The sequence below is a fragment of the Rhinopithecus roxellana genome, chromosome 14 (genome assembly GCF_007565055.1).
Source record: "Rhinopithecus roxellana isolate Shanxi Qingling chromosome 14, ASM756505v1, whole genome shotgun sequence".
Classification (NCBI taxonomy): domain Eukaryota; kingdom Metazoa; phylum Chordata; class Mammalia; order Primates; family Cercopithecidae; genus Rhinopithecus; species Rhinopithecus roxellana.
In genome coordinates this window covers 22,474,397-22,492,628 of record NC_044562.1, presented here as the reverse complement: position 1 = coordinate 22,492,628, position 18,232 = coordinate 22,474,397, and the positions used below count along the sequence as shown (strand labels likewise).

The following is an 18,232-nucleotide window of genomic DNA, read 5'->3' as shown; positions in this document are numbered from 1 at the left end:
TGGCCATTGGGACACTCATGTCTTAATGCAATGAACTGATGGTGCCCCTCCCCAAATTGATAAGTCGAAATCCTAACCCCTAATGTGATGATTTTAGTAGGGTAGGGATTTGGGGAAAAAATTAGGTCATGAGGGTAGGGCCCTCATGAGTGGGATTAATGTCCTTGTAAAAGTGACCCCCGAGAGCTCTTTAGCCTCCTCACTGCCACATGAGGATATAAGAAGTCAGCAGTCTGCAACCTGGAAGAGGTCCTCACCAGAACTGACCATGCTGGCGTCATAAACTTCCAGCCTCCAGATTGTGAGAAATTTCTGTTGCTTAAGCCAGCCAGTCTATGGCTGTTTGTTAGAGCATATGTGTTTTTGTTTATATTAATTGAGGACCACTATAGCTTAAAGCTGAGACTAGCAGCGGTTTCTTTAAAGGACCGAACAGCTAATATTGCAGGCAATAAGGGCTTTATTGGCCATATAGTCTCTGCTGCAACTAGTTAACCTGTCCTGGTAGCATGAAGGCTGCCATAGACAATGTGTAAACAAGTGGGTATGGGGGTGTTCCAATAGAATCTTATTGCTAGCTCCTGCCTTTTCTACTGTGTAAGGATATGAGATTGACACTCTGTCAGTTTAACCTTACAAAATAGGGCACTTCTACTTACTGTCTTTTCTCTCTCTCTTTTGCACTCCATTTATTTTCTATTTTTTAAAAAAGAGAACTGAAGAGAACAGCTTCTTTCCTTCTTATATGGAAGGAGCACAGTCACAGAGACCAGAGAATGAAGGGCGAAAATAAAAAGCCCTTTTTACCTCTTTTAACCTCTGTGAGATTACCATAGTTATATGCCTTTCTCTGAAGTGATTGGATTTCTTCAAAGGCAGAGCTACATAAGGCCAGGTGGCTATGCTAATGGTCATCTAGGGAACTTTTATGAGAGCATATGTATATCTTACAAGTAATGATTTATTCTTAATATGGCTGTCCTTAGCTGGAAAGTCTTTATAGGTCGAAGAACCTCATGAATGTTTAAAAAGCTGTTACCAATTTTTCTAATCTTGGTGGTGTTTCTTGATCTCCTTTGCCATGAAATCCTGGTATGTGTATAAGGAACAGATGGAGTAGTTAATAGAATAATGATAACCAGATTTTCTTTTACTACAGAGCCTAAGTATGCAACTAAAAAAAAAAAAAAAAATTAAACTAGTATTCCTCTCAGGACATAATTTAAATTTATTTATCTTATTTGTTTGATTGCTAGGTTTTTCCAGGAATGTTTATTATGAAGATTTTAAAACGTCTCACTGGGCCAGTGAAACAGCCATAGAAAATTTTGGGTCCTATGGGAGGAGACCTGTTTTCATGATAATAGATATTGATGAGATTTTGGGTCCTGTTGATGATTTATGATCGATGATACAGAACGTTTAACCACACTGGTCTTTCTGATTTAAGGCACCAAAGCGTTCCCATTTTCTTTCCCCATGTTTTGTCTGACAAGTACCAAATTTGTTTTTATAATATTCAGATGTTTAGAGTTGTTGATTTTATTTCATTGAAGAACTGCTAGATTATTTTAAAATAAGAAATAGCATGAAGAAAAATGTTTTTCTACATCAAGAAAATGTTGCCTCAAATCATCACATGTGTATCTGGCAATTAAAACTCTGTGTAGATATATAATTTCTACATGGTGAGCAAATATTCAGAGACCTTGGGTTATTTTGACTTTTGAATTAACTGAGCATTTTTGGGGGTAGATAGGTAGAAATGCTGTTTAGATCTTACATAACAGAATGGCTTTCCACAGGGGTTTGAAAGTGATAATGAGCCATGTGGGAAATTACCCAATATACTTTTTGTATTCCAGTAAAATAATTGGCACTCTTAGGGAATTGGGCCATTTCTCTATGCAGGGATTGCTGAAGCATCCCATGCTATTCAGTGACGTCTCTATAAATATTCTATTAGTGTTGCAGAATGGTTGCCACTTTCTTTGATTCTTTGTGGAGAAGATATATTAATTGTGTTTTTACCATTTGTTCTCGCGTGAAAGGTCTTTTTTTTTTTGTTTTGATAAGGAATGAAAAATAAGATTTGTAAAAACACTACCACGGTCTCCTTTACTCTCAAGGTCTGAAACTTGCTGGCTGGGTGTTCCCCAACGCAGCAATGGGGGCTGAATTTTTCTGATTCTATTGGATAGAGACCAGTTTAAGAATAAGTGTTCATATTTAAAATGGTAAGATCCAAGTTCAGTTTTAAGCCATTGTGAGGATTTGGAAAATGTACTTGTCTCCTTTTCCTGTTTTAAATATCAATAATGTTAATATTTTGACATGGGAAACAGGTGAGAGAAAATATGAAAGTTGGGTTGTTAGAGGTATTTAGTAAATCCTCATTAATGTTTACTGCACTGGGGCAAGGCTTTTCAGAATTAGTCTCCAAAATCCTAAACAATTTGATTTAATGTTTATTTAAATCATTCCTTTTTCTTTTACTTTCAAGGACATTCAGTAAAATAGAATCAAGTTAGAAGAGTTTTATCACAATCACTAAGAATGGACAAAAGATCTAGGTAGACATTTCTCCAAGAAGATATACACATGGCCAATAAGCACATAAAATGACACTCAACATTATTAGTCATCAATACCACAGTGAGATACCACTTCATATGCCCTAGGATGTTTGTGAATAAAATGGCAAATAATAGCAAGTGTTAGTGAGGATGTGGAGAAATTGGAACCCACATACACTGCTTGTAGGAATAGAAAATGGTACAGTTACTTTGGACAACATTCTGGTGATTCCTCAAATATTTAAACAGAATTGCCATGTGATGCAGCAGTTCCACTTCTAGGTATATACTCAAAAGAAATGAAAGCGTATGTCCATATAAAAACTTGCTCACAAATGTTTGTAGCAGCATTATTCATAATAGTCAAAAGGTAGAAATAAACCAAATGTCTATCAGTTGACACATGGATAAACAAAATGTGGTATAAGCTATACAGTGGAATATTATTTGCCCATACAAAAGAATGAAGTACCGATAAATATAACAAAATTGATGAACCTGGAAAATGTACTAAGTGAAATAAGCTAGACACAAAATGCCACATATTACATTATTTTGTTTATATGAGTTATCCGAAATAGGCATATTCTGTAGAGACAGAAAGTAGATTAGTGCTTACTTAGAGCTGGAGAAGGGATGGGCGGGTGAGGATTGTTAGCTAAAGAGTACAGATTTCTTTTTGGGGGTGATGAAAATGCCCAAAATTGATTGTGGTAATGATGGTGCAACTCTAAAATATACTAAAAACCACTGAGTTGTATTCTTTAAATTGATAAATTGTATGGATGTCAATTATATCTCAATAAAGCTGTTCTAAAAACATCAATAGACACAACTACTTTTCATGACCAATATTTATATAAACATAATTATATTAGGCTATCAGCTGAAACTAGTGTGTTTTGTTATTCGTTGTTTATATGAAAATGAAGTCTACTAGAGTGCCGATTAACAGTTTCCCTTTTAATCTTGCATATTAGGTAAATATTCATAAACAATACAACAGTAAATTTTAAATAGCCTCAGGACCAACTATGAAAAATTCTGAGCATGAAATCTCAATTAGTGAGATTCTACCATTCAATGTTCCTCTTTTGACTGGATTGTGATTTTTTTCTGTAGCCTTATTAAAGCTCTAACTCAGGCCTGTACTGCTGTACTGTGGGATAATATGGAGATCTGTCACAAAGACTCATAGTAAAGGTTAGGAATCTTCATCAGCAATCCAAACCACATTATTTAAATATTTGAAGCATCAATTTCAAAGAATATAATAATGGCAGGAAAGAAGAGAAAAAAATCAAACAGACTGTTTTACTTCTCTCTCTTTATGCCAGAATGAGATTGGTAACCTTCTGTGGGGAACAAAAATCTCTTCCAAACAAATTCTCTATTGGCAGTTAAAGAAAATGTAAGGAATAAACTCAAACTGAAAAGATCAATGGAAATATCTTGTAAAAATGAACTTTTCTCTGTTATTGACCTTTATTAATGGAGTACCTAAGTTTGGTACCTAAAGCATTATTTAATGACCAAGTTGTCTCTTCTCTCTTGTTTTATCTAGCAACTATTTTTCTTTGAAGTTGTATTTTCTTTCTTGTTTTATCTGGAAACCCTTTTTTGGGGGGAACTATAATCTCTGACGTAGAATTACAATTGCAGAGAAACTGGCTGCATCTTAATGTTGTTATTGTCTGAAGTATTCTGTGGGATCTGTATGAAACATTGGTCTGCCCCTCATTGTACAGAGCAACAAGACATTAAGACTTTATTAACTATTGTTTCCACCATTCTCTTGACTCAAGCCAGGAGTTCACTGAAAACTCTCCAAGTATTGAATAGCTCTAAGCTGAAAGAATCCACTCCATATATCAATAGCTCATTCCAGTCTCTTCCCCAGGACTTCTGACTACCCTCTGAATTAATATCTCCTTTCCTCTTTAGCACATAAGGACTCATTCGTGTCCAGCCCCATGGTGGGCACTGAGGATACAGTGACAAGACGATCACCATTTGGCATCTTTTCTGATTTTGAGGATAATTATTATACCTAAAATAATGTTGTGCCTTACTTGCTTGTCTTTGCTTATACAAAACAGGAAGTATAAAACAACAGTCCATAGCTGTGTTCTAGAACCTTTTCCTTGTGCCTGTAGGCAGCTCCGGATATCAGGATTATTACCCGCATGGCAGGCCGGGTCACTATGAAGAAGCACCTGGGAACTATGACACGTACACAGCAGGACTGAGTGAAGAAGAACAGCTTGAGAGAGCTTTGCGAGCCAGCCTCTGGGACCGAGGTAGGAGTCTTGTGCCCTTCAGTTATTTTAAAGCATACCTCTTGTGGTAAGGTAGCCTGAAAAAGGGCTATTTGTAGCAAATTAAATTTTAAATAGTTCAGAAAAAGGATACGTAGATGAAAAATGTGTGCAGATTGTGATTACAAAGAATGGGGTGTGATGCCATATTCCCAGCAACCTAAGCTAGTAAGGTGCCAGACTGGGTATGTATTGTTAAAGTGGTTCTTTTTATAGGCCTGCTGCACTCGATGCTTTGGCATTAAAGTCAAGAACCTTAAAATTCTTAGATGCATGATTAAAAAAAGAGATTTTCTTTGGAATTCATATGTGTAAAGAAGGCTCAGTGTCACTAAGTATCAAAATATTGCCCATAAACCTTCCACAAATCTCCTTCAACATCACGTGGGCTAAGAATTCAAGCTCAGGTTTGACTTCTGCTGAACCAATCTGCCTGAGGGTAGAGCCTAGAAATTTGTATTTTGAACAGGCTTTCCAGGAGTTTCTTTTACAAACCGGTATCTGAAAAAACGCTGTATTTATTCTGCCGTCTTTGTTCTAGGTTTGGATTATGAGTTTGGGAATTACTGTTTTTATTGTTTGAGTAGTGACTAAAAATCAGCTATTCATTTAAAGGGCATTTGTTAAAGTTTTATGTTTCATGTACAGTGGTAGGTACAATAGGGAACACTGTGGTAAAAGGTGGAACCTACCCTCAAAAAGTTGACCATCTGTGTTTGGGCGTATGCCTACTAGATGTGATACCACACAGGTAACCCTAGTATCAGGTGACTAAGAGAGGCTCAAGCTAAGTGCTAGAGGTAGGGAGAAGATGGTGAGCTTTGTCATACCTAGAAATAGCAGATTTTCACAGAGGAGATAGCGTTTGAGTTGGACCTTCAAGGATGTGTAGAACTTGAAGAGCTGTGGACGGGCATTCTCTGTAGAAGTCTGAGTATCAGCATAGAAGTTAGGGTCATGTTCTGCCAGCCCTCACTTTTGAATGGACAATAAGAGAAAAAAGGGAAGAAGATTGGGAAGCTAGGCTGGGGCTGGATCACAGGGGTTCTAGAATTAAATAGGCCAAATGGAAAGTGGATTTAGTATGTGGTATAAATGCCAATAGAGGTCTACATGGAGACTGATGTGGTCAGAGCTCTGTTATAAGAATCTGGTAGTAGCAGTCATTCTGCAAACAAGATTGAGCACCCGTCGGGTACCAAGCATTATGCAGATGATGAGAGTACATAAATTATAACAATATAATTTCTGACTTTAGGGAATACAGTCTTAGCAGCAACAGTGTGCTTGGAGGTGGGGAATGACAACAAGCAGGGAGACAAGTTGGAAGACTATATTGCAGTAACCTGGACAAGAAAGGAAAGCCTAAATTACGAAGGTGGCAGGGGAAGTGGAGAGGAAGGCATAAATCTGTGTTTCTCAGGTGAAGAGTTTCAGAACTGTGATGATATATCAGTAATCTATCACTGTGTAAAGAATCACCCTGAGACTCATGGATTTAAACAGTAAACATTTATTCTTGCTTGTGAGTATGTGAAGCAGCTGGGCCAGGCTTAGCCGATTTTGGCTAGCGAGCTAAGGTGTCTGCAGTGGTCTGCTGGGGTCTGGCTGCTCTAGGGTGGCTTCCTCTACATGCCTGCCTGACTGATGGTGGTGGTATGCCACGCCTCATTCCTCATCCAGCAGGCTAGCCTGGGCTCATTCACCAGGCCACAGCATAAGGTTTACAGGAGAGTGCAGAAATCAACAAGTCTTATGCTGGCACAGTGTCAGTTCCACTGTATTCTGTATACAGTTGCTGAAGCAGGTAACAAGACTAGCTCAGATTCATGGGATAGGGAGATAGTCTCCACCTCTTGGAGGAACAGCAAAGTCACGTGCAATGGTTACGGATAGAGGGAGAGGTGGAGAACTGTAGCCATTTTTGTAATCACTATATCACATGTAGTCAGTGAACTGCCAATATCACAGTCATTCAAAAGCATGCCTTAGCCATGGAATCCTGAAATCCGGGGTAAGGGCCCACAGTCTGTATTTTAACAAATTCTGATGGTTATTCCTGTGCACATAGAGGTTTAATCACCACTGGGCTATCCATGAAATACTACGGGACACGTAGGGCAGGGCAAAACTTCTCAGCGTGGACTTCATACAGCCTGTCTCTATCCCCATCTAGGCTGACTTCAGATAAAGTCCCAAGAGCCAAAGAACACAGCATTAAAGGAAAGATTTGGATTTATATTTGGGGGACATCATCTGATTATTACCTTCGGCTAAGAAAATGTGTATTCTAAAGTAGCAAACCTTCATAAAGAGTGATGAAAAATCAGAGGGAAAAATTAGGTAGCCCGGGTGAGAATATTTGAATGTGAGACATAGAAAACCTCCCGTGTTAAATGTAGTAAGAGAAAGGAAACGCAAGAGGGCAAGCTTACTTTTTGTAGTTTTATTTCTAAAGCGTTGCTATATGCCCCCATAAGTAACTATACAGGAAGTTAGTACTAGTAGTACGGGTGTTTTTTTTAGAAAGAGAGAGAAAATAATGACTTCCTTCAATAATTTGGGCTGAGAGACATGAGCATAGAAGATCTGTAGAGGAAATAGGAAAACATCCTCTGATGACCTTGATCTGTAGAGGAAATAGGAAAGCATCCTCTGATGATCTTGATGATTTTAGAGCAATTTTAGAGACTTGAATCTAGGTACAAAGGAAGGGTCTTACATTTTGGGAGTCAGAAGGAAGTTGGAGTAGATTTTTGAGATGTTTCCTTAGAAAAAAATGTGTTTATTATTAAATTAATATGTCATTAATATTAATTTTTCCTGCTTAACAATAAATGGTATTGAAATATATACTAACAGGCAAAAAAAAAAAAAAAAACAGGCTACCTTGACAGATTTCAGAAAGTCATCTGATAGTAGTGTTGATTTTTCATAAATTTAAATCTCATTCTTAAAAAACTTCTTGTAAAAATAACTCAAGAGAGTGTACTGAACAGAAATAGAAACAACATAAAATTTTTACTACCCCTATTTTAAATTATTTTGTTTTTTCCTATCCTTAAAACATTTCAGTGAAGTTAAGAAATTAATCATTTTTACTTAAAAAAAAAAGGTTTTTACACATCAGATGCTATAAGACTTGCTTGGTGAGAAGAGTATTTCTGGGATTATTTTGAAGCCAAAGGTTTTGTTTCTACCTCTAACTAGTTGCTTGGTCTGAAAAAATCTAGTTTCTACTTTGTGAGTATGGAGTTAAGTTCTAAAACTCCTCACAGTATAAGACTGTTAGGACTAAATGATCCAGAGTTTGTGCTGAATTATTTTTGCTATCTGACCTTTTATTTTAACAAAGTCATAGGTTTTTTCCCCCTTTTTTTCCCTTCCTCCTACACATGTGTTTTCAGAATTTAAAGCAGTCTCTTCTTTCCATTCATGAAAAATCATACAAGTACATAGAACTTGTTTGTCTCTCAAACGGCCACTTAGTACATCTGAAACAGAGTGGCCTTGCTTAGCATTTTGAATTGCAGTGAATGAAATATAAAAATAAATAATTTAAAAAAGAAAATCATGAAATTTAATAATTTATTATTTTTGAATATAGGACTTTCTAAGCAGAAAAGTAATGAAAAAATTGTGAAAGATAGATCAATAAAAACTGTAACAAAGAATTAATATAATCAGTATGTAAAGAACTCATGCAATGAAGTAATTAATACTAACTCCTATTAGGAAAATTGAAAACAATTTTAACATATAACCCAAAGACTTCTAAGTGACCAGTGTGCATCTAAAAATAATTTGCTGTATATTAGCAGAGAGTTAGTTTGTTTGTCTCACCACATTTATTTTTTATTTTTATTTTTAATTTTTGTGGGTACGTAGCAGGTGTATGTATTTATGGGGTACATGAGAATTTTGATACAGGCATGCAATGTATAATACGTCAGGGTAAATGGAGTATCCATCACCTCAAGCATTTGTCCTTTCTTTGTGTTACAAACAATCCAGTTCTACTCTTTTAGTTATTTTTAAATGTACAAAAAAAATTGTTGACTGTAGTCACCCTGTCGTGCTATTAAATACTAGATCTTACTCATTCTAATTATTTTTTGTACCCATTAACCATCTTCATTTCTGCTTATCCTCCACCCCAGCATCTGGTAACCGTCATTTCGTCTCTATCTCCATGAGTTCATTTTAATTTTATAGCTCCCACAAATAAATAAGAGCATGCCAAGTTTGTCTTTCTGTGCCTGGCTTATTTCACGTAACACAGTGACCTCCAGTTCCATCTACGTTGTTGCAAATGACAGGATTTCATTTTGTTTTACGGATGAATAGTATTCTATTGTGTACAAGTACCACAGTTTCTTTGTCCATTCATCTGTTGATGGATACTTAGGTTGCTCCCAAATCTTGGCTACTGTGAATAGTGCTACAGTAAACATGGGAATATAGATATTTCTTTGATACAATTATTTCCTTTCTTTTGGGCATATACCTAGGAGTAGAATTGCTGGATCATATGGTAGCTCTACATTTAGTTTTCTGTGGAACCTCCAAGCTGTTCTCCATAGTGGTTGTACTAATTTACATTCACACCAAAACTGTATAAGGATTCCCTTTTCTCCATATCCTCGCCAGCATTTGTTATTGCCCGTCTCTTGGATAAAAGCCATTTTAACTGGCGTGAAATGATGTTTCATTGTAGTTTTGATTTGCATTTCTCTGAGGATCAATGATATTGAGAACCTTTTCATATGCCTTTTTGTTATTTGTATGCCTTCTTTTGAGAAATGTCTATTCAGATCCTTTGCATGGTTTAAAAATTAGATTATTAGGTTTTATCCTATATATAAGCAGCTGTTTGAACTCCTTATGTATTCTGGTTATTAACCTCTTGTCAGATGGATAGTTTGCACATATTTTTCTCCCGTTCTGTGCATTGTCTCTTCACTTTGTTGATTGTTTCCTTTCCTGTAAAGAAGGTTTTTAACATGATGTGATCCCATTTGCTGATTTTTGTTTTTTGACCTATGCTTATGGAGTATTACTCAATAAATCTTTGCCTAATCCAATGTCCTAGAGAGATTCCCCAACATTTTCTTTTAGTAGACTCATAGTTTGAGGTCTTAGATTTAAGTATTTAATCCATTTGAAATTGATTTTTGTATATGGTGAGAGATGGGGGTCTAGTTTCATTCTTCTGCGTATGGATATCCAGTTTCCCCAAAAGTATTTGTTGAAGAGACTGTCCTTTCCCCCAATGTATTCTCTTGGCACCTTTGTTGAAAATGAGATCACCATAAATGTATGGATTTGTTTCTGGATTCTCTGTTCTCTTCCACCGATCTGTGTGTCTGGTTTTATGCCAGTACCATGGTCTTTTGGTTATTATAGCTTTGTAGTATAATTCAAAGTGGCGTAATGTGATCCTTCCAGTTTGCTTCTTTCTGCTCAGGATAGTTTTGGCTATTTTTGGTCTTCTGTGGTTCCACGTAAATATTACCATTACTTTTTCTATTTCTGTGATGAATGTCATTGGTATTTTGATAGGGGTTGCATTGAATCTGTAGTTTGCTTTGGTTGGTATGGACATTTTAACAATATTGAGTCTTCCAATCCATGAACATGGAATATCTTTCCACTTTTTGTGTCTGCTTCAGTGTTTTCATCAATATTTTATAGTTTTCATTGTAGAGATCTTTGACTTCTTTGATAAAGTTAATTCCTAGGTATTTTATTTTACTTGTAGCTATTTTAAATGGGATTACTTTCTTGGTTTTTCAGATTGTTCACTGTTAGTATATTGAACTGCTGCTGACTTTTGTATGTTGATTCTGTATCCTGCAACTTTCCTGCATTTATCAGTTTTAATAGTTTTTTGGTGGAATTTTGGGGGTTTTCCAAGTATAAGATCCATACCACCTGCAATCAAAGATAATTTGGCTTCTTCCTTTCCAATTTGGATTCCCTTTATTTATTTGTCTTGTCTGATTGCTCTAGCTAGGACTTCCACTACTGTGTTGAATAACAGTGGTGAAAGTGTGCATCTTTGTTGTGTTCCAGATCTTAGAGGAAAGGCTTTCAGTTTTTCCCCTTTCAACATGATACTAGCTGTTGGTCTGTTGTATTTGGCTTTTATTGTGTTGAGGAATATTCCTTCTATACTCATTTTTTAGGGTTTTTTGTCATGAAGGGATGTTGAATTTTATCAAATGCTTTTTCCACATCAATGGAAATGACCATATGGTTTTTGTCCTTCATTCTGTTGATATTGTGTATCACATTGATTGATTTGCTTATGTTAAACTGTCCTTGCATCACTGGGATAAATCCCAAATGGTCATAATGAATTATCTTTTTAATATGTTGAATTCAGTTTGCTATTATCTTTGCATCAATGTTCATCAGGGATATTGGCCTGTAGTTTTCTTTGATATCTTTGTCTGGTTTTGGTATCAGGATAATACTGGCCTCATAGAATTAGTGTGGAAGTATTCCCTCTGCCTCTATTTTTTAAAATAGTTTGTGTTGGATTGGTATTCATTCCTTTTTAAACATTTGGTAAAATATAGCAGTGAAGCCATTGGGTCCTGGGCTTTTCTTTGCTGGGAAACTTTTTATTACGGCACCAATCTTATTACTTTGTATTGGTTTATTTAGGTTTTGGGTTTCTTCATGGTTTAATCTTGGTAAGTTGTGTGTGTCTAGGAATTTATTCATTTCTTCTAGGTTTTCCAATTTATTGGCATACAGTTGCTCATAGTAGCCTTTAACAAGCCTTTGAATTTCTGTAGAATAGGTTTTAATGTCTAGTTTTAATCTCATTTTCATTTGGGTCTTCTTTTTTCTTAGCCTGGCTAAAGGTGTGTTGATTTTGTTTATGTTTTCAAAAGAACAACTTTTTGTTTCATTAATCTTTTGTATTTTTTTCATTTCATTTAGTTCTACTCTTAACTTTATTACTTTTCTTCTACTATTTTTTTGTTTTGTTTGCTTTTGCTTTTCCAATGGTTTAAGATGAATCATTATGTTATTTGAAGTTTTTCTACCTTTTAGATATAGGCGCCTATTGCTATAAACTTCCCTCTTAGTCCTGCTTTCACTGTACCCCATAGGTTTCAGTATGTTGTGTTTGTATTATAATTTGTTTCAAGAAATTTTTGAATTTCCTTCTTAATTTCCTCATTAACCCACTGGTCATTTAGGAACATATTGTTCAATTTCCCTGTATTTGTGTAGTTTCACAAATTCCTCTTTTTAGTGATTTCTAATCTTATTCCATGGTGATCAGAGATGATACTTGATATAATTTCAGTTTTTCTCAACTTTTTAAAAGACTTTTTTGTGGCCTAACATATGGTCTGCCCTTGAGAAGGATTCATGTGCTGAGGAAAATAATGTGTGTTCCGCAGCTGTTGGATGAAATGTTCTGTAAATATCTGTTAGGTCCGTTTGGTCTATAGTGCAGATTAAGTGTTACTTTTCTTTGTCGAGTATTTCTGGAACACTTTTCCATTGCTTTAAGTGGGGTATTGAAGGCTCCAGCTATTATTGTATTGGGATCAGTCTCTCTCTTAAGCTGTAATAATATTTGCTTTATATATCTGGGTGCCCCAGTGTTAGATGCATATATATTTATAATTGATGTATCCTCTTACCGAATTGACTGGCCCCTTTATCATGATATAATTACATTGTCTCTTTTTATAGTTTTTATCTTCAAATCTGTTTTGTCTGATATAAGCATAGCTGCTTCTGTTCTTTACTGGTTTCCACTGGAATGAAATATCTTTTTCCATTTCTTTATTTTCAGTCTATATTATGTATTTTCTTTCTTTCTTTCTTTCTTTTTTTTTTTTTTTTTTTTTTTTTTTGAGATGGAGTCTCACTCTGTTGCCCAGGCTAGAGTGCAGTGGTGTGACCTGGGCTCACTGCAAGCTCCATCTCCCAGGTTTACACCATTCTCCTGCCTCAGCCTCCCAAGTAGCTGGGACTACAGGTGCGTGCCACCATGCCCAGCTAATTTTTTGTATTTTTAGTAGAGACGGGGTTTCACTGTGTTAGCCAGGATGGTCTCGATCTCCTGACCTCATTATCCGCCCACCTCGGCCTCCCAAAGTGCTGGGATTATAGGCGTGAGCCACTGCGCCCGGCCTCTATATGCATTTTCATTCTCTATAGGTGAAGTCTGTTTCTTGTAGGCAACAGATCACTGGACCTTGTTTTTTAATGCATTCATTCTATTCTGCATCATTTAGTCTTTTTTTATTTAATGCTATTAGTGTTTAGTAAGGATTTACTCCTACCATTCTGCTATTTGTTTTCTGGTTGTTTTGTGGTCTTCTCTTTCCTCTTCCCTTCCTTCCTGTCTTCCTTGTAGTGAGTGATGTTCTCTGGAGATATGTTTTAATTTCTTGCTTTTTATTTTTTGTGTATCTGTTGTATATTTTTTTATTTCTGATTACCATAAGGCTTGAAATTAATATGACCTTTTTTTTTTTTTTTTTTTTTTTTTGAGACGGAGTCTCACTCTGTCGCCCAGGCTGGAGTGCAGTGGCCGGACCTCAGCTCACTGCAAGCTCCGCCTCCCGGGTTCACGCCATTCTCCTGCCTCAGCCTCTGGAGTAGCTGGGACTACAGGCGCCCGCCACCTCGCCCGGCTAGTTTTTTTTATTTTTTAGTAGAGATGGGGTTTCACCGGGTTAGCCAGGATGGTCTCGATCTCCTGACCTCCTGATCCACCCGTCTCGGCCTCCCAAAGTGCTGGAATTACAGGCTTGAGCCACCGCGCCCGGCCTGACCTATTATTTTAAACTGATAACAACTTAACACTGATTGCATAAAGAAACAGGCAAGCAAGCAAAGAGAAAATCAATAAAAATTCTACACTTTAACTTTGTCCCCCTAGTTTTTAGCTTTTGTTTCTACTTACATTTTATTATACTGTTTATGTTTGAAAAATTGTTGTAGTTATTATTTTTGTTTGGTTCATCTTTTAGTCTTTCTACTCAAGATATGAATAGTTTACACACCACAATTACAGTGTGTCTTTTTATTCATTTTTCTGTGTGCTTGCTATTACCAGTGAGTTTTGTACCTTCAGATGATTTTTTATTGCTCTTTAACATCCTTTTCTTTCAGACTGAAGAAACTCCCTTTAGCATTTCTTGTAGGACATGTCTGGCATTGATGAAATCTCTCAGCTTTTCTTGGGAAATTTTTTATTTTGCCTTCATGTTTGAAGGATATTTTCGCGGATATACTATTCTAGGATAAAAGTTTTTTGGTTTTTTTCCCCTTCAGCACTTTAAATATATCATGCCATTCTCTCCTTGCCTGTAAGGTTTCCACTGAAGTCTGCTGTCAGAACTACTGGAACTCCATTGTATGTTATTTGTTTCTTTTCTCTTGCTGTTTTTAGGATCCTTTCTTTTTCCTTAATCTTTGGGAGTTTCATTATTAAATGTCTTGAGGTAGTCTTATCTGGATCAAATCTGTTTGATGTTCTGTAACTGTCTTGTACTTGAATACTGACATCTTTCTCTAGGTTTGGAAAGCTCTGTTATTATCCTTTTGAATAAACTTTCTCCCTCTATCCCTCTCTCTCTCCATCCTCTTTAAGGCCAATAACACTTTGATTTGCACTTTTAGGGCTGTTTTCTAGATAATGAAGGTGTACTTCATTCCTTTTGTCTCCCCTCACTGTGTGTTTTTAAATAGCCTGTCTTCAGGGTCATTAATTCTTTCTTCTGCTTGGTCAATTGTGATGCATTCTTGAGTATGTCTATTACATTTTTCAACTCCAGAATTTCTTCTGGATTTGTTTTAATTATTTCAATCTCTTTGTCAAATTTATCTGATAGGAATCTCTCCCTTCAGATAAGTGGGGTCCCCTCTGGCCCAGGACAGGTCCAGAAATGCTTTCCCAGAACCAAGGCCTGGAATCAGGTACCCCAAGAGCCTGCTTGATGCTCTACCCTGCTGTGGCCAAGCTGGTACCTAAGCTGCAAGACAAAGTTCCCTTTACTTTCCTCACTTCTTTCCTCAAGCAGAAGGAGTCTCTCCCCATAGCCACCATATTGGGAATGTGCTTGGGTCACACCTGAAGCCAGCATGTCCCTGAGTCTCACCCAGATACCAGGGGGTGAGTACTACCTGTGTACCACGGTGGCCTATTCAGGTCCCTAGAGCCCTTTAGTCAGCAGGTGATGAATCCTGCTAGGACTGAGTCTTTCTCTTCAAGGCAGAAGGTTTTCTTCTGACCCAGGGTGTGTCTAGAAATGATGCCTGGTAACTAGAGCCTGGAATAGGGGCCTCAGGACTCTGCTCAATACCCTATCCTACTGTGGCTGAGCTGGTATCCAAGTCGCAAAACACATTTTTCTTTACTCTTCCATTTCCTCTCCTCAAGCACCGGAAAATAGTCTCTTCCAGAGCTGCGAGTTGCAGTGCCTAAGGTTGGGAGAGGGGTAAACAACCACTGGCTTGGCTGTCCCGGCTGATGCCTCACTGGAAGGCATGTCCCCCAAGTCCTGGCTCTGAGCCCAGCACAGCACCAGTGCTTACCCAAGAATTGCAGTCCTTGTGGCTCAGACTGCCTTTCAAGTTTATTTAGGACCCCAGAGCACTTTTGCCCATGATGTCAGGGCCTGATGGAACTCATGTTCTGACCATTGGGATGGGCAATTCCCCTCTGGCCTGGGCTGGTGTAAATGCACGCTCTCTGGTTGCTGGCTAAGTTCTACTCAGTATTGCTTTCTGGCAGTGCTGAGTTCTAGTGGGATATCCACAATCACTGTGCTCTGCCTCCCCCAAGTACACAGATTCTCTGTCTGTGCTACCAGGGGATGGATGAGGAGTGGCATAGCAATTCAAGACTGTCTTTCCTTCTCCCTTCAGTGCCTCTTTCAGTGTTGTGAAGTTAAAACCAGGTACTGTGATCACTCACATGATCTTTGGTTCTTATGAAGGTGATTATTTCTGCAGATAGTTCTTCAGTTTGGTGTTCCTCTGAGAAGGACGATCTGTAAAGGTTTCTATTTGACCATCTTGCTCCACCTCCCTCCATCTCACCACATTTAATGTTGGTGGTGATAACAGACATTTCTATATGCTGCTGATATGAATGCAAATTGGTGTAACCTTTCTGGAAAACATATTGGAAATGTATAATCAAGAGGCTTACCTTCAGTGATTTCTTGACTAAGAAACTAGCCTGAGGAAATAATAGAGAGATGGTCCAATATTTGTTTATAAGTTACTTATTCCCTAATTAAATTTAAAAACAAAAACTTAAATACATTGAAATTTGCACACCCTTGTGTGCAAGGGTGAAATCAGTATGGTTTCATTGTAAAATGGAAATATTAGGCATCTATTAAAAACATTTTTGAAAAATTTAGTGGCATGAAAATATGATTACAACGTAATTGCTGGATGAAAAAAAGTAAGGCACAAAATAGTATGTACCATATGGCCAGAAATTTATGAAATAAGCCAATTCAAACCAAATACTTTTCCATAGGAAAAAAAATGAAAAAGGCCTTTGACAAATGTCTACTTGATTCTTACACTTAGACAATTACAATGGTTTCAAAGGAAAATAAAACTCAAATTAATATAAATTTTTATAAAGCTGCTTCCTTTGCCATTGTCAGTTACTGCATAATTCACTTAAGGAGTCTTTTTAGGTCTGTTTCCTTGAAACTAGTTTCACGTGCTGTTCAAAACATTCATTCAAAATAAAATTCTGTGGTCAAATAAGCTTGGAAAATATGTAATTAATTGGTTTCTTAATTGCAGAGCTAATTAGAATCATAAGTAGTATACCAGTGTCACTGTGGATATTCAAGGAAGTATGGTTTGCAGTATTTCTCAAATTTATTTGAATGTAGAGTTTGTGTATTTATGTGTATATGTGTTTGAGAGGGGAAAGGGAAGAGGAGGAGAGGGAGGGAGGATAGAAGAAAGAAACCAGAATTGTTTGGGCTGAACCCTCTGACAGGTTTGGAGACATCCTGTTACTTTGTCTCTAAATCCTTCAATGTGTATCTTTTAAAAATAAGGGCAATTGTGCTACTTATCTAAACATCATGGCCACATCAAAGAATATTAGCAGGAATCTCCTAATAACACCTAACATTTAGTCCAAATATGAAATTTTCTGATTTTCTCAAAGACTATCTTTTATAATCAGGTTTTCAAGGTTCTGATGTTGCATTTGATTATTTCTTTTTAATATAAAAACCATACCATGCCCTTTGTATGATTTAATTTTTCAGGACACCAGTCTCATTGAATGGTATGTGTTTCTTATTTCTTCATGGTGTATTTAAGTAGTTCTCTGCATTTCTGTATATTGGCACTTACGTTTGAGGACTTGATTAATTGAATTTGGGTTACACATTTTTAGCAAGAAAATATCATAGGTAATGCTGTGTTCTTCAGATTGCATCAGGTCAGGAGATACACAGTGTCAAGGCATCCCACTAATATTTGGTTACTAGTGACTGACAAAGCTCTCTGTTGCAAAGGTAAATTTTTCCCTTTGCTCTTTGCGTGTTCCACATGAGGCGATACTATGTCGCCATATGAATATCCTGTTTCCTAAAAATTACTTGAAAACCTTTCAGGTAATGGTTTTTGTAGTCTTTGGTGATTTTTTTACAAGACTAAATATTAGTCATGTATTATGCACTTCTGTATAATAACTGATCACCTATCAGTTATTTCTTTGGGTTCCTTGTTAATATTTTTATTTCTTTAAAATTTATAGTAAAATTTACTCCTTGTGGTGTACACTTATGTGAGCTTTGTCGGAAGCATAGAGTGGTTTATCATAACAATCTAGAATACAGCACAGTTGTATCACTCCAGAAAATTACCCATCACTCTCCCTTTGCAATCAACCTCCCCTGACCCTTGATCCTCAACAAGCACTGTTCTCTTCTCCATCTCCTTAACTTTGCTTTTTCCAGCATGTCATATGAATGAAATCACACAATATTTAGCTTTGAGGGGTCAGACTTCTTTCACTTAGCAAAGTTTATTTGTGATTCATCCCTTTAACTATATTGATAATTTTTTTTCTCTTTTATGGTTGAATCATACTTTAGTGTATAGATATACCAGAAGTTTGTTTTTTGTTTTTGTTTTTCTTTTAATCCTTTCACCAATTGAAGACATTTGGGTTGATTCCAGGTTTGACATTTATGAATAAAGCTGCTATAAAAATTTACATACAGGAATTTGTGTGAATATAAGTTTTCATGTCACCTAGGAGTAGGGTTGCTGGATTATATATGGTAAATTTATGTTTAACTTTAT

At 36.7% G+C, this 18,232-nt stretch overlaps 1 protein-coding gene across 5 annotated transcripts in view; it reads left to right on the top strand.

Annotated features, from left to right (window-relative positions):
- Positions 1-18,232, top strand: part of RHBDD1 (rhomboid domain containing 1) — a 180,826-nt gene that overhangs the window by 74,660 nt on the left and 87,934 nt on the right. For all 5 annotated transcript variants that reach the window (XM_030916558.1, XM_030916553.1, XM_030916557.1 and 2 more), the window contains exon 6: positions 4,733-4,876. In XM_030916558.1, the coding sequence (XP_030772418.1) occupies positions 4,733-4,876 (144 nt within the window). The remainder of the gene's footprint in view (positions 1-4,732; positions 4,877-18,232) is intronic.